An 11,332-nucleotide genomic window follows, 5' to 3' on the forward strand; every position below is an offset into this window, starting at 1 on the left:
ACCAACTAGGATGCAAATGAATTTTATTTTTTTTGCTTTTTAGGGCCATGTCTGGGGCTTATGGAGGTTCCCAGGCTAGGGGTTGAATTGGAGCTACACCTGCTGGCCTGCACCACAGCCATAGCAATGCCAGATCCCACTGAGCGAGGCCAGGGATTGAACCTGCAACCTCATGGTTCCTAGTCAGATTCGTTTCTGCTGCGCCATGATGGGAACTCTGCAAATACAACTCTTGATGCACTAGGGGTCCTCACTCCTCCACCACAGCCTCTTTGTTTCAGTTGGGTCATTTGGAGATAAAAGAAGGGCTATGTTTTAATTTGGGGTAGGGGGAGAATAAAGTTAGAAATGTTAGCAAACTAGCCTTTCATTAGTTCCACTGATTAAAGCACTAATCACAGATAGCCTCTGGGACTGGGCCTCTGAATTTGATTTTTACTCCAAAGAATTGCTCAAAGTGCCACCCATGTCTCAGGTGATTGGGATGCAGGAGGAATTGTCTGTTCCTCCACAAGCTGACCCAGCAGGCATTCTGGGAGTGGGGGCAGCTGTGTTGTCTTCACACACTTATCCCATTTCTTCTGACATCCAATCCTGGGTGCTGGGCCTGCTATGGTCCTGTGGACACATTCTTCCTGTTCAGGCCTTTTTTAGGCTCTGTCTCTGACCTGCTGAGTACTTAAGACCAAACGCCTCTTAACCTGGGGAAAAGAGCTTTGTTGAACTTCCAAGTTTACTGTTTTCTTTCAGTTCAAAGAAAAACTAGTGTAGGTTATGCTGGGTGAATGAGTCCTAAACTGCTGACGGATGAGCATGACTCATTTCCTGTTTGTAGATGCCCACGGGCTCTTTCAGAGACAAGAGCCTTCAGCTCACTTTGCCTCCCCTTCCAGCCTTTATGTGGACCCTGAGCCCGGTTCCATTTTACCAGTGCAGCAAGCACCGAGTGACTCCTCGGTTACCAAGTGAAACCCTTTTTGTTAACTGGAGCTCACTGCCGGTGGTTATCTTGTGCGCTGTCTGCGTGGCATTGTTTGCGTAGGGCAGAGCTAAGACAACACTTTTGATTCCTGTCCAGTTTTCACAGACACTGCTGATGCCAGTGCTCTTTTTTCCCCCAGGGTCCTTTTTAGAGTCTTTACATCCTCACACTGATTTTATACTGTATAAAGCACTTCCACACAACCTCATTTGAGCCTAACAGCGAAACTGTGAAGGAGGAAAGGTGGTTATTATCACCGCTTTATAGCTCAGGAAACAGGTGCAGAGGCAGCATTACAGTGTAAACCTGAGATTGCTGTTTACTTCCCTTCTTTGAACCTCAGTTTCCTCATCTTTAAAATGAGACTGGAAGACTAGACAGTCTCTAAGGATCTTGTCAGGTGAGTGTATAACTCTACCCATGATCCTGGAATAGGGCATGAAAGCCAGTGGTGGATACCCATGACCGTAATGACGTGTGGCCCGTGGGGATGGGAAGGGGGGAGACTATGTTAGTGTGAGGAACGCCTCTCCTTCAGGATAGGTTTCCTCCAGGAGGTGCATGGGTGGTGGAAGCAAGTGGGAGTCACAGATACACTGCCCAGATTCTGCAGGTGACTCCGTGGCTTAATTACGGGGAGTGGCCCCATCGGACCCAACATGGCAGCTCCTATATGAAGAAACTCCGACACCCACTTCCGGGTTCCGTACTGCTGGCCAGGCTACTTCCGGCAGCGGGATGGCTGGGTTCCCGGGACTCGAACGGAAGTTCCGGCGGGGGCGGCCGAGGGGGAAGAGTGTGTGTCTGTGCGGGAGAAAGAGGAGAATCGCCGGAGAGGTCTCTAAACCCCCAGGGAGTGGAGGTACTCTGGTCCGGGGCCAGCAGGCGGAGGGAGGGCACTGGGGGGCATCGGCCCACCGCGAGGGTCTTGGCGAGTGGGGAGGGGCAACCGCAGTTGTGAGGGATGGGGGTGGGGAGTGCGGTGCGAAGAGATGCTGGCCAGTCTTGGGGACTCGGAGGGTAGAGAGGAGGAAGAAGGTGGGGTCCGGGTACAATGAGAGGATTTCAGGGTCGGAAGTGGAAGATCCCATTATGGGCGGGGGCTCTCCGGGGTCAAAGGTAGAACGCCCCTTTGTGGGCAGAAGCGGGTCCGGGGTCAGGATAGAAAAAATGTCACTATAGGGAGGAAGACTCTTGGTCAGAACAGAAGTTCCCATTGTGGGGAGTCAGAGACCCTGGATCAGGGTTGTAATTTTTACTGTGGGGAGGAAGACCCCAGGTCGGGGGCGGGAAGGCACCACTCGGAGAGGAGGGACCTGGAGTGAGAGGTGAAAGTCGCCTAGTGGGTAAGGAAGGAAATCTCAGTTCAGAGCGAAGGGTGCACTTCTGTGTGGACAGAGGGGCCCCGGGGTCAGAGAAGAGAGGCACTCGGGGACTGAGAAGGAAGGTGGAAGCCAGTTGGTGGGATAGGAGGGGAGGGCGCCCGGTAGGAAGGGCAGGCACTTAGGGGGAAGTAGCAGAAGCCTCCCGGGGAGTTTGGAGGATGCTGAGGATGGGGAGAAGTCAGCCAGCTTGACATTCTTTTGTGTGTTTGGGAGTCCCAGAGCTTGGCTGAGCTGGGGGGACCTCTTTGGAGTCAGTGGGCAGCAGCAGCAGGTAGCCTCCTTCAGGGGGTCATGGGGCACCATTTAGGGGGTAGGTGTTGGACCAGAGTTCATGTGCCTTCTAGGGACATGGGCATTCCCCAGGGGTTCTGAGAACGGTTGAGCCAGAAACTGCTGTGAAGGCTGATGGGGGCCGGATGGGAAGGAAGTTGGAGAAAATGTCTGAGGGGTTGCGGGTAGGGGCTGAAAGCATATTTCCCTGGCGTTTTTCTCCCCTTCATTTCCCAGTAGGGCTTGAAGTTGGGGAGGAGGGGGATGATTGGAGAGAAGGGAGAGGAGGCCTTACCCGCTGACAGGTGGGGAGAAGGCAGCAGGGATGCCCTGGCTCCCCCCCCCCACCCCCGTGGCCGCCAAGCCCTGTCTCTGCCCATCTCCAGCAAGCTCAGGCTGTGGGATGGGCCAGAAGCAGAGCCTCTAGGGTGGCTACCTTTGCTTTTCAGCCCTGGGATGAAGGCAAACCTCCTGCCCCCTCTGGCCCTTCTTGCTTGTCTTTTCTTTGTGCCCAGGATAGCACCCAGGGTGCCATTGGGGGCTGATGGCCTGGATGGGCCCTGGGTTTGAGGCTCTGCTCCTGTGCCGGGATTCTCTCCCCGCCTGGTCTTGTTCTTGACCACTCCCCCAAATTTGCACAGGCCCCAGCGGTGGAGCCCTGCAGTGTATGTGTGGTAACACCATGTCTGTGCCCCTGCTCACCGATGCTGCCACTGTGTCTGGAGTTGAGCGGGAAACGGCTGCGGTAAGGATCCTCTCCTACCCACGTGGCCCCCAGGCCACCTGGGGAACTGGCTGGAGGGAGTGTGGGGAAGTGGAGATGGCAGTGATGAGAGGGGAGGAGCCTGAGGCCAGGAGGCCCGGAGTTCCTCACCCATCTGGCTAATCCCCCAGTTACCCCCCAGGCCCCTGGGGGTCAGAAGGGGATGGCTAAAATCTGGAGGATGGAGTGGTAGCAGGATGCTGACTGCCCTCTCTCCCATCTCTGATCCCCTTCCAGGTTATTTTTTTACATGGACTTGGAGACACAGGGTGAGAGAGCTGGCAAGGGGGTGTTGCTGGGTTGGGGGTAGGGAAGGGCCCGGTGGGCAGGCCTGGAGAGGCCGGCACCCTCCCTTTCTCCCTCTCCACAGAGGCGCCTCTTCTCCCTTCCCTCCTACAGGCACAGCTGGGCTGACGCCCTCTCCACCATCCGGCTTCCTCATGTCAAGTACATCTGTCCCCATGCGTGAGTGTCACCCCAGAAAGGGAGGGGCTGAGGATGGAGGGTGGTCCCGTGGCCCCAGGCCTGTTCTCTCCCGCCGGCCGCATCCTGGGGCCTGGGCCTGGAGCAGTGAGAAGTGTCATTCTCAGCCTTCATTTCTGTGGAGCCCTCAGGAATGGGGTCCAGCCCCCAGCCCAAGGCCTCCTAGACCTGAGACGCCTAGACCAGACCCCTTGTGCCCCTTCCCCAAGTACTCACCGACTGAACTGGAACCCCATCCCACGGAGCACTGGGCTCTGCCTCTCCATCACCACTGCTGATGCCCCAACCACAGCCTCCAGCCCCACGTGGCAGGTTGCCTGGCAACGCCTTAAACAGAGGCCGGGCCTGTTGGGAGGGTTCCCCAGGGCTGCCCTGCCCCCTCCGGGCTCTCTGCAGCGGCTTCCTCATCTCTCCTGAGCACCACGGCCCTTCTTGCTGTCCCTCCTCAGGCCTCGGATCCCCGTGACACTCAACATGAAGATGGTGATGCCCTCCTGGTGAGTTTGGGGAGGAGGAAAAGGAGTGGAGGGAGTGGCCCAGGGCCAGCCCAGGTCTTCCAGTAGCTGCAAACGCCTCTGCTCCCACAGGTTTGACCTGATGGGGCTGAGTCCAGATGCCCCAGAGGACGAGGCTGGCATCAAGAAGGCAGCAGAGAACAGTAAGGCCCCAGCCCCTCCTGGGCATCCTCCCTCTTCCCCTCTGCCCCCAGGAAAGTGCTGGGCAGTACCTCTGTCTGGCTTCCTTCGCTGGGCCCCTCCAGCAGCTTTCCCCCACCCAGTCATGCCCCCTCCCCACAGTCAAGGCCTTGATTGAGCACGAGATAAAGAATGGAATCCCTGCCAATCGGATTGTCCTGGGAGGCTTTTCACAGGTGAGCAGGAGAGAGAGGGGGCTGGCGGATGGGATCTTAGCTGTGCCCTCGTGACCCTCATTCTTTCTCTCCTCCAGGGTGGGGCCCTGTCCCTCTACACAGCCCTCACCTGCCCCCACCCTCTGGCTGGCATTGTGGCATTGAGCTGTTGGCTGCCTCTGCATCGGGCTTTCCCCCAGGTGGGTGTCTCCATGACCCTGCTCCTGCCCTCCATCTCCTTGTGGCAGGGGGATTGTGCTGAAGCACTGGCTCTGCCCACAGGCAGCCAACGGCAGTGCCAAGGACCTGGCCATCCTTCAGTGCCATGGGGAGCTGGACCCCATGGTTCCGGTACGGTTTGGGGCCCTGACAGCTGAGAAGCTCCGGTCTGTTGTCACACCCGCCAGGGTCCAGTTCAAGACTTACCCAGGTGTCATGCACAGCTCCTGTCCTCAGGTCAGTAGTGAGGGGTTACCACCCACTCCCACCTCCTCCCTTCCCCTCCCTCCAGCCAGAGCCTCTCACAGCCCCCCCTCACCCCCAGGAGATGGCAGCTGTGAAGGAGTTTCTTGAGAAGCTGCTGCCTCCTGTCTAACAAGAGTGGCTGGCCCCCGGCGCAGTCCCCCGGCCCACGGAGGACTCCGCACCCGAGGCACCATCTTGGATCTGAGCCGGTCGAGCCCCTCTCACCCTCCTGGACCCATCCTTTTCCCACAGGCCTCTGGGGCAGGCAGGCCAAGGGAGGCCCTCTTTCCAGGCTTCGGCCACCTGGCTGGCTGCCTCTGGGGGTGGGCTGCTTTCTTACCTGTTTCCCCGGAGGTGGGGCCCCCCGGCAGCAGTATTGAAGGGGCTGTAAGCAGCGGGAGAAAGGGGCCCAGCCGCTGACCCACTCACTCAGGACCTCACTCACTAGCCCCGCTTTGGGCCCCCTCCTGTGACCTCAGGGTTTGGCCCATGGGGCCCTCCCCGGCCCCACCTCCCACCCCCTCCCCACAACTGATATTCTGCCCAGATAATCGTGTCTCCTTCCTCCACTCCAGCTGCTTCTCAATCATGAATGTGTCTGTGGCCCAGGCCCCCTTGCTGCTGTGCTCCCTGCCCCTGCGCAGGGGTGTTGCTGAGGGGGTGGAGGCCTTTGAGGGGCCTCCCCTCAGCCATTTATTGACTTGGGGGCTGGGCCCTGCCTCCCCATTACCCTCCCCCCAGGCCTGGAGCCTGCAGGGCTGGACTGAGGCTCAAGGTCGCCCGCAGCTGTCCCACCCCACGTCGCCCCCATGCTGGGGCCCGGGGAGAGGTGGGGAGGACTTGTGTCTTGTCTTCTGTCTCCATGTAGTTTTGGGTGTTTTTCTTGTTGTGTCCTGGATTCCGATATAAAATTAAAGAAATGGCTTCACCTCTCAGGCCTGGATGATTCTATCCCAGGGGCAGAGAGTGACCAGGTGGAGGAATCTGCTCCAGTGTCAGCAGGGGTTTTATTGTAAATACTTTGGAAAGCTCCTGCAGAGCGGTCTGAGTTAGCGCCTGGGAGGAAGGCGTTCTGTGTCTCAGGGTCCTGCTTCCCCCACTCGCTCTTGGGGGTCCTGTCCTCATGGGTTCCTGGACCCTGTGGAATAGAGACCCCTGATACCTGGTCAGTGGGGCCCTTGGCCTCTTGCCTGGTGGGCCAAGTGGGCCCAGCTGGGGTCTGAGGTAGGGGAGGCTCTGAGGCCCCAGGGTTCGTGCCGAAGGCTGGAGAGCAGGCATTTGTTTCTCTTCCTTTTCTGGCCCCAGAGGATCTCAGGCCTGTGCACCAAAGCCTGAAGGATTCTGCTTCTGCCAGCGCCATAGATCTTCACCTGGGAAGGGGCGAGGTCTGTGCTTAGGGCCCAGACTGGAATGCAGGGCCCTCACCACCTCGGGCAGCCCGGGTTAGGCAGGCCTGGGCCCCAGCAGCCCTTTCCTAACCCCTTTCTCTCTCCCAGGGGTCAGGCCAGCACCAGGGTCAGGGGTCAGGGCTAGCACTCACACATCCTGTCCAGCCCTAAGGCTGCTGTCCAGCCCAGCTCCTTGAGAGCCAGGCTGGGGTTGGCATAACAGGCAGCCACATCTCCTTCCCGCCGTGCCACCACCTTGTATGGGATCTGTAAGAAAAGCGGTGTTTGTAGCTGAGCTGAGCCAGCCCTAGCCTCACCCCCTGAGTGCTGACCAGGCTCTCAAAAGACGGAGGCACAGGGCAGGGTCTCGCTCTCAGGCACCAAGGCTGAAGGCAGGCTTGAGCAGGCAGGGCAGTGCTGGGATGCCCACTAGATAGGTCAGTGGGAGGGGCTGGGGTGGGACAGGGTGGGCTGCCAGCCTACCTTCTTCCCGGAGGCCTTCTCCATGGCCCGGACCATCTGGAGCACCGAATAGCCCGTGCCCGTGCCCAGGTTGTAGATCTGCCCAGGGGAGGAGAGCAGGGGTTGTGGTGGGGCTGCACCTCCTACCTCTCTGGGACCCACTGGTTGAGGATTCCATCTCCCGCCCTCCCTCGCTTCTCCCTTCTCTCCCTACCCGGCAGCCACACTGCTCCTTCAGCTTCCGCAAGGCTGCGATGTGGCCCTTGGCTAGATCCACGACATGGATATAATCCCGGACGCCTGTGAGGAGGAGGCGGTTGGGTGCAAAGGTTCAGCACAGTCTCCGCCCCGCTTCCATCTCCCACGCCTGGCTCCTCCTGGTCCCGGGCTCACCTGTGCCATCCTCCGTGTCATAGTCATTGCCAAAGACATTCAGTGCCTCTCGTCGCCCGATCGCCACCTGGGGTGAAGGTCAGGTTAGCTCTTCCCAGGCCCTAGGCACCAGCTGGGCCCCTCAGCCCTAGGGCCACCGCCCTTCCTCTCCCTTCTTTACCTGGGAGACATAGGGCATGAGGTTATTGGGGATGCCCTGGGGATCCTCACCGATGCAGCCTGAGGCATGGGCGCCTATGGGGTTGAAGTATCGCAGCAGCACTGCGTTCCAGGCCTGTGGGATGCAGGTCAGATGATGGGGGGAGAGCGGTGCAGGCTGCCCATCCGAGCTGAACCCAGAATCTGCGCCCACCCCCGCCCTGCCCCTGCCAGTCCTCTGTCCCTAGAAAGGAGCAGGGGATTGGGCCCTTCCGCCCCAAATACTGTGACCTTGTGCAAGTCACTGCTGCTTCCTGAGCCCCAGCTTCCTGTCCTCGGGCTGATGGGGGCTGTGAGGGGCCCAGGAGTGGAGTCAAGGCTGAAGCAGAGGGGGCCTCACCTTGTCGGCCTGGCACAGGTCCCGGATCATTTCCTCAATGAAGAACTTGGACTTGCCGTAGGGGTTGGTACAGCCACCTGTCGGGTGGGCCTCGTCCAGGGGCAGGTACTGGGGGTTCCCGTACACAGTGGCCGAGCTGCTGAACACCAGGTTCTTCACCCCATGGGCCTTCATGATCTGCCCGAGGCGGAGAGGCGTCAGTGGCCTCTGCCTCACATGTTATCCTGCCCCCCTTATGCCTCACGGGTGAGGCTGAGGTGCCGACACTCCCATTTCCAGAAGGGGAGACTGAGGCCAAGAAGTAAAAACGTGTCCAAGATGACACAGCTTAGGCCCTGCCTGACTCTACCCCCCAGGGGCCTTACCCACTGTGGCACTGTCTGCTTGGCTAGGGGCCCTCCCAGGGTCTGTGTCCTTGTCCCACGTCTCACCTCCAGAAGCTGAATGGTTCCTGTCAGGTTAACCCTGTAATAATCCAGAGGCTTCTGCACCGACTCGCCCACAGCTTTGAGCCCGGCAAAGTGGATGACTGCCACGAAGTGGTACTGCAGGGTTGCAAAGCTCAGGTCAGGGGCTGCTTATAGGCCCGGCCCTGGGCAGCGCCCACGGCCTGCCAAGCACTTACCTTCTTAAAGAGACGCTGTAGGGCTGCCTGATCTAAGATGTCCATCTCCTCAAACTCCACAGAGCGGCCTGTCAGCTCCTGAACCCGCCGCAAGCTCTCCGGCATGGAGCTCCCTCCTGGTTGGGCACATGGGTCCTGGGTTGCCAAGAGGCTGGCCATACATTTAGCCCTTGGAGGTGAAGGTACCTCGTGGGGTTTTCCTTCCATCCTCTCTGGGAGCCCCAGCGCCCCTCCCTCCCAGGCTGCTCACCACGAATGGCGTTATGGAAATTATCGATGACCACGGGCGAATAGCCTGCTTCCAGCAGCTCCAGCACAGTGTGACTGCCAATGTAGCCAGCCCCACCTGTTACCAGCACTTTCTCTGCCATCGTGCCTGGTGCAGGACAGAGACTACCCGCTCAGCGTCTTCTTCCAGTGAGAGTCTGGGGTTGGAGGGAGGCAGTGGTGTGTCCTAGGTAATAGGGTGGGTCCAGAGTCAGCCCTGGGCCAAGTCTGGATACCATCACTTTCTGGCCTTAGGCCTTAGAGACCAGTTCTCTCTTGGCCATGGTTTCCATTTCTATGAGATGGAGTTTATAAATGTACAGATATCTCGTGGTAGTGTGAGAGTTAGATGATTTTAAAAACCTGCCACATGGTGCAGGTGGGGAGGTTGATGCACAGGCGCCCTAATTCCTAATCTTAATTTGACCAGGGCTGGGAAGATAGAACCTGAGGCTCCACACTGCCTTCCCCAAGGTGTGTGGAGACCAGACAGTTCTGGACAGAAGGAAACAAGGCAGCAGCATTGGGACTCCAAGAACTCAGGAGGGGGATCTGTCTGTACAGACTCAGACCTTTCCAGTCCCTCTACCATCCCTAGGTATAAACTGGCTCCTTGGTTCAGTGACTAAAACGTCATGCTGTAAGTAGCTCCTGACTCTCTCCCACCGTCAACTGGGAGGAAGCAGGAAATACAGCAGTTGGCCTCAGGGTGAAGTCCTTGAGGCCAGCTCTGGGGGCTGTAGCCCTGCAGTCCTAGAGTGGGCCCCACCCCAGGTCAGCCAGGCTGGTTCAGCCTCTGCCCATGCCACTCTCGGCTTGAGGCTAAGGATACCGTCCAACTCTAGGCGGCACTGAGCGGGATGGTGTAGACGTGGCGTTCGCCCCAGATTCCACTGCCAGGTGTGCACCACCGCCCTGAACAAACTCTGCGGGCAGAGACGGTGGAGGAGGGGTGAAAGCCCAGACACTGAGGCCTTTCATCCGGGACAGGCTGGCCCGCAGCCGCCTTCCTCCAAGTTGCCTCAATCCTCTTCTGGGTTCACCCAGCTCCGACCCACTTTGCTGAACGCCCGCTGAGTGCCAGGCTCTGTACTGGGCACTTTTGCATTATTTTCCTGAATTCTCCCAATATCCTGATGAGGCAAGTGTTATTAGTGGCACTTTACAGAGACGGATACTAAAGTCAGAGAGGTGAAGTAATTTGCCTTAAGTCACACAGCTACCAACGCCGGCCCGGCCAGGATCTGGAACGCCAGGCTCAAAGCCCCGCCCCTCGCCCCCCGCCCTCACTGTTTCCCGCTGGACTCTGCTCCCAACTCTGAAGCTGCCCGCGCCCACACACCCCCCCCGCCCCGAGCTCCAAGCTCTACGCGGGGCCCAGGAAAGTGGTGGCAGAGGGGCCCTCGGAGGCAGGAAGGCTGGCGAGGCTGGCTTCCCTCCGACCAGCGGAGTGACCTCGGTCAGCTGTCGCCTCCTCAGTTTTCCCAGTCCGCAAAATGGAGGGGAGGGGTCGCAGGGCCGTGAGCGCTCGAGTGCAAGGAGCCTTGGCCTGGGATTCTGGTGGTGGCTCCGAGAGGGGACAAACTAGGTGCCCTCCGGCCGGGAATGAATGAACCCAGGCCTCCCTAGCCAAGGCAGCAGGAACTGGGACCAGCAGAGGCGGGCCTGCCCTGGCGGGGCTCTACCCAGAACGCGGTCTCTCTCTCTCGCTCGCTCCCCGCGGACCACCCGGCCCCTCGCAAACGCGCCCGGGTCCCCCATTCCCTTCCCGAACCTGCTCGGCTCCACGCGCCCCGCACTGCCTCCAACAGCGCCGCCTCCGGCGCCCGGCTCAAGGGTCCCTTTAAGAGTCGAAGGCCCCGCCTGGCCCCGCCCCCTCCCCGCCCCCAGGAAACGTGTCTGTCGGGAGACTGCAGTACGGGGCGCCGCGAGGACCTACGGCAATGCCGCTTCCAGACGCCTGCGCGGCGCCTCCCGCAGAGGGCGGCCCTGAGCCGTGCCGGAGCGGTGGGCAGAGGCAAGGCGCAGCTGGGACTTAAGATCTAGTGCCCGAGCCGCGGAGGTCCGCTTCCTGGCCGAGGCCCCAGGCCTCCGCGCCAAACACCGGCGCTGGTCCCAGCCCCTGAGAGCAGGCGCTGCGCCCCCGGAGATGGGGCTCGTTGGGGGCGCCCGGCACCTGTCCCCGCGGTAGGAGCCACAGCCGAGGCTGGGGCCGAAGACTGCTGCTCCACGCTCGCCCGCAGGTTTTCCACCCTTTTTATATCTTACAAACCTTTTCTTCACAGTAAGCCTGGCATGAAATAAGACGGCTGCCTGGAGGAGAGGCAGTCGTTCTGGAAAGTTTAGTTTGAAAACCCGCCTAAGGGCTGGCGGCAGCTCTGAAACTAAAACAGGAATTACAGCGCCGATTGCGCTCAGCCTTCACGTAAACCATGCCCCTCCACACACACCGCCTTAGGGA

At 59.5% G+C, this 11,332-nt stretch overlaps 2 protein-coding genes across 3 annotated transcripts; one reads left to right on the forward strand and one right to left on the reverse strand.

The window, feature by feature from the left end:
- Positions 1,711 to 6,133, forward strand: LYPLA2 (lysophospholipase II). Its single transcript, XM_003356203.4, has 10 exons — positions 1,711 to 1,844; positions 3,279 to 3,382; positions 3,638 to 3,669; positions 3,800 to 3,865; positions 4,333 to 4,380; positions 4,471 to 4,541; positions 4,681 to 4,754; positions 4,832 to 4,933; positions 5,016 to 5,189; positions 5,278 to 6,133. The coding sequence occupies exons 1-10, from the start codon at positions 1,721 to 1,723 to the stop codon at positions 5,326 to 5,328; spliced, it is 846 nt and encodes a 281-aa protein (XP_003356251.2). The 5' UTR covers positions 1,711 to 1,720; the 3' UTR covers positions 5,329 to 6,133.
- Positions 6,187 to 10,754, reverse strand: GALE (UDP-galactose-4-epimerase). Of its 2 annotated transcripts, none has more exons than XM_003356202.4 (11): positions 10,646 to 10,754; positions 8,855 to 9,058; positions 8,605 to 8,720; positions 8,411 to 8,524; positions 7,980 to 8,156; positions 7,602 to 7,715; positions 7,442 to 7,508; positions 7,263 to 7,348; positions 7,070 to 7,147; positions 6,739 to 6,853; positions 6,187 to 6,568 (listed from the first exon to the last, which is right to left on the reverse strand). In XM_003356202.4, the coding sequence occupies exons 2-11, from the start codon at positions 8,973 to 8,975 to the stop codon at positions 6,510 to 6,512; spliced, it is 1,047 nt and encodes a 348-aa protein (XP_003356250.1). In that variant the 5' UTR covers positions 8,976 to 9,058; positions 10,646 to 10,754; the 3' UTR covers positions 6,187 to 6,509. The 2 variants fall into 2 exon arrangements, with proteins under 2 accessions (XP_003356250.1, XP_020951188.1); XM_021095529.1 differs by lacking the exon at positions 10,646 to 10,754 and adding an exon at positions 10,327 to 10,620.

Source organism: Sus scrofa, chromosome 6 (genome assembly GCF_000003025.6).
Source record: "Sus scrofa isolate TJ Tabasco breed Duroc chromosome 6, Sscrofa11.1, whole genome shotgun sequence".
Lineage (NCBI taxonomy): Eukaryota > Metazoa > Chordata > Mammalia > Artiodactyla > Suidae > Sus > Sus scrofa.

Excerpts from the sequence above, each read along its gene's own strand:
- LYPLA2 (XM_003356203.4), top strand. The coding sequence starts at position 1,721 with ATGGCTGGGTTCCCGGGACTCGAACGGAAGTTCCGGCGGGGGCGGCCG. Across the intron at positions 3,670-3,799 it reads CATGGACTTGGAGACACAGG|GCACAGCTGGGCTGACGCCC; the intron begins GTGAGAGAGCTG and ends TCCCTCCTACAG. Across the intron at positions 4,542-4,680 it reads CAAGAAGGCAGCAGAGAACA|TCAAGGCCTTGATTGAGCAC; the intron begins GTAAGGCCCCAG and ends CCCTCCCCACAG.
- GALE (XM_003356202.4), bottom strand. The coding sequence starts at position 8,975 with ATGGCAGAGAAAGTGCTGGTAACAGGTGGGGCTGGCTACATTGGCAGT. Across the intron at positions 8,157-8,410 it reads GAACCATTCAGCTTCTGGAG|ATCATGAAGGCCCATGGGGT; the intron begins GTGAGACGTGGG and ends CGCCTCGGGCAG. Across the intron at positions 7,509-7,601 it reads TCATGCCCTATGTCTCCCAG|GTGGCGATCGGGCGACGAGA; the intron begins GTAAAGAAGGGA and ends CCTTCACCCCAG.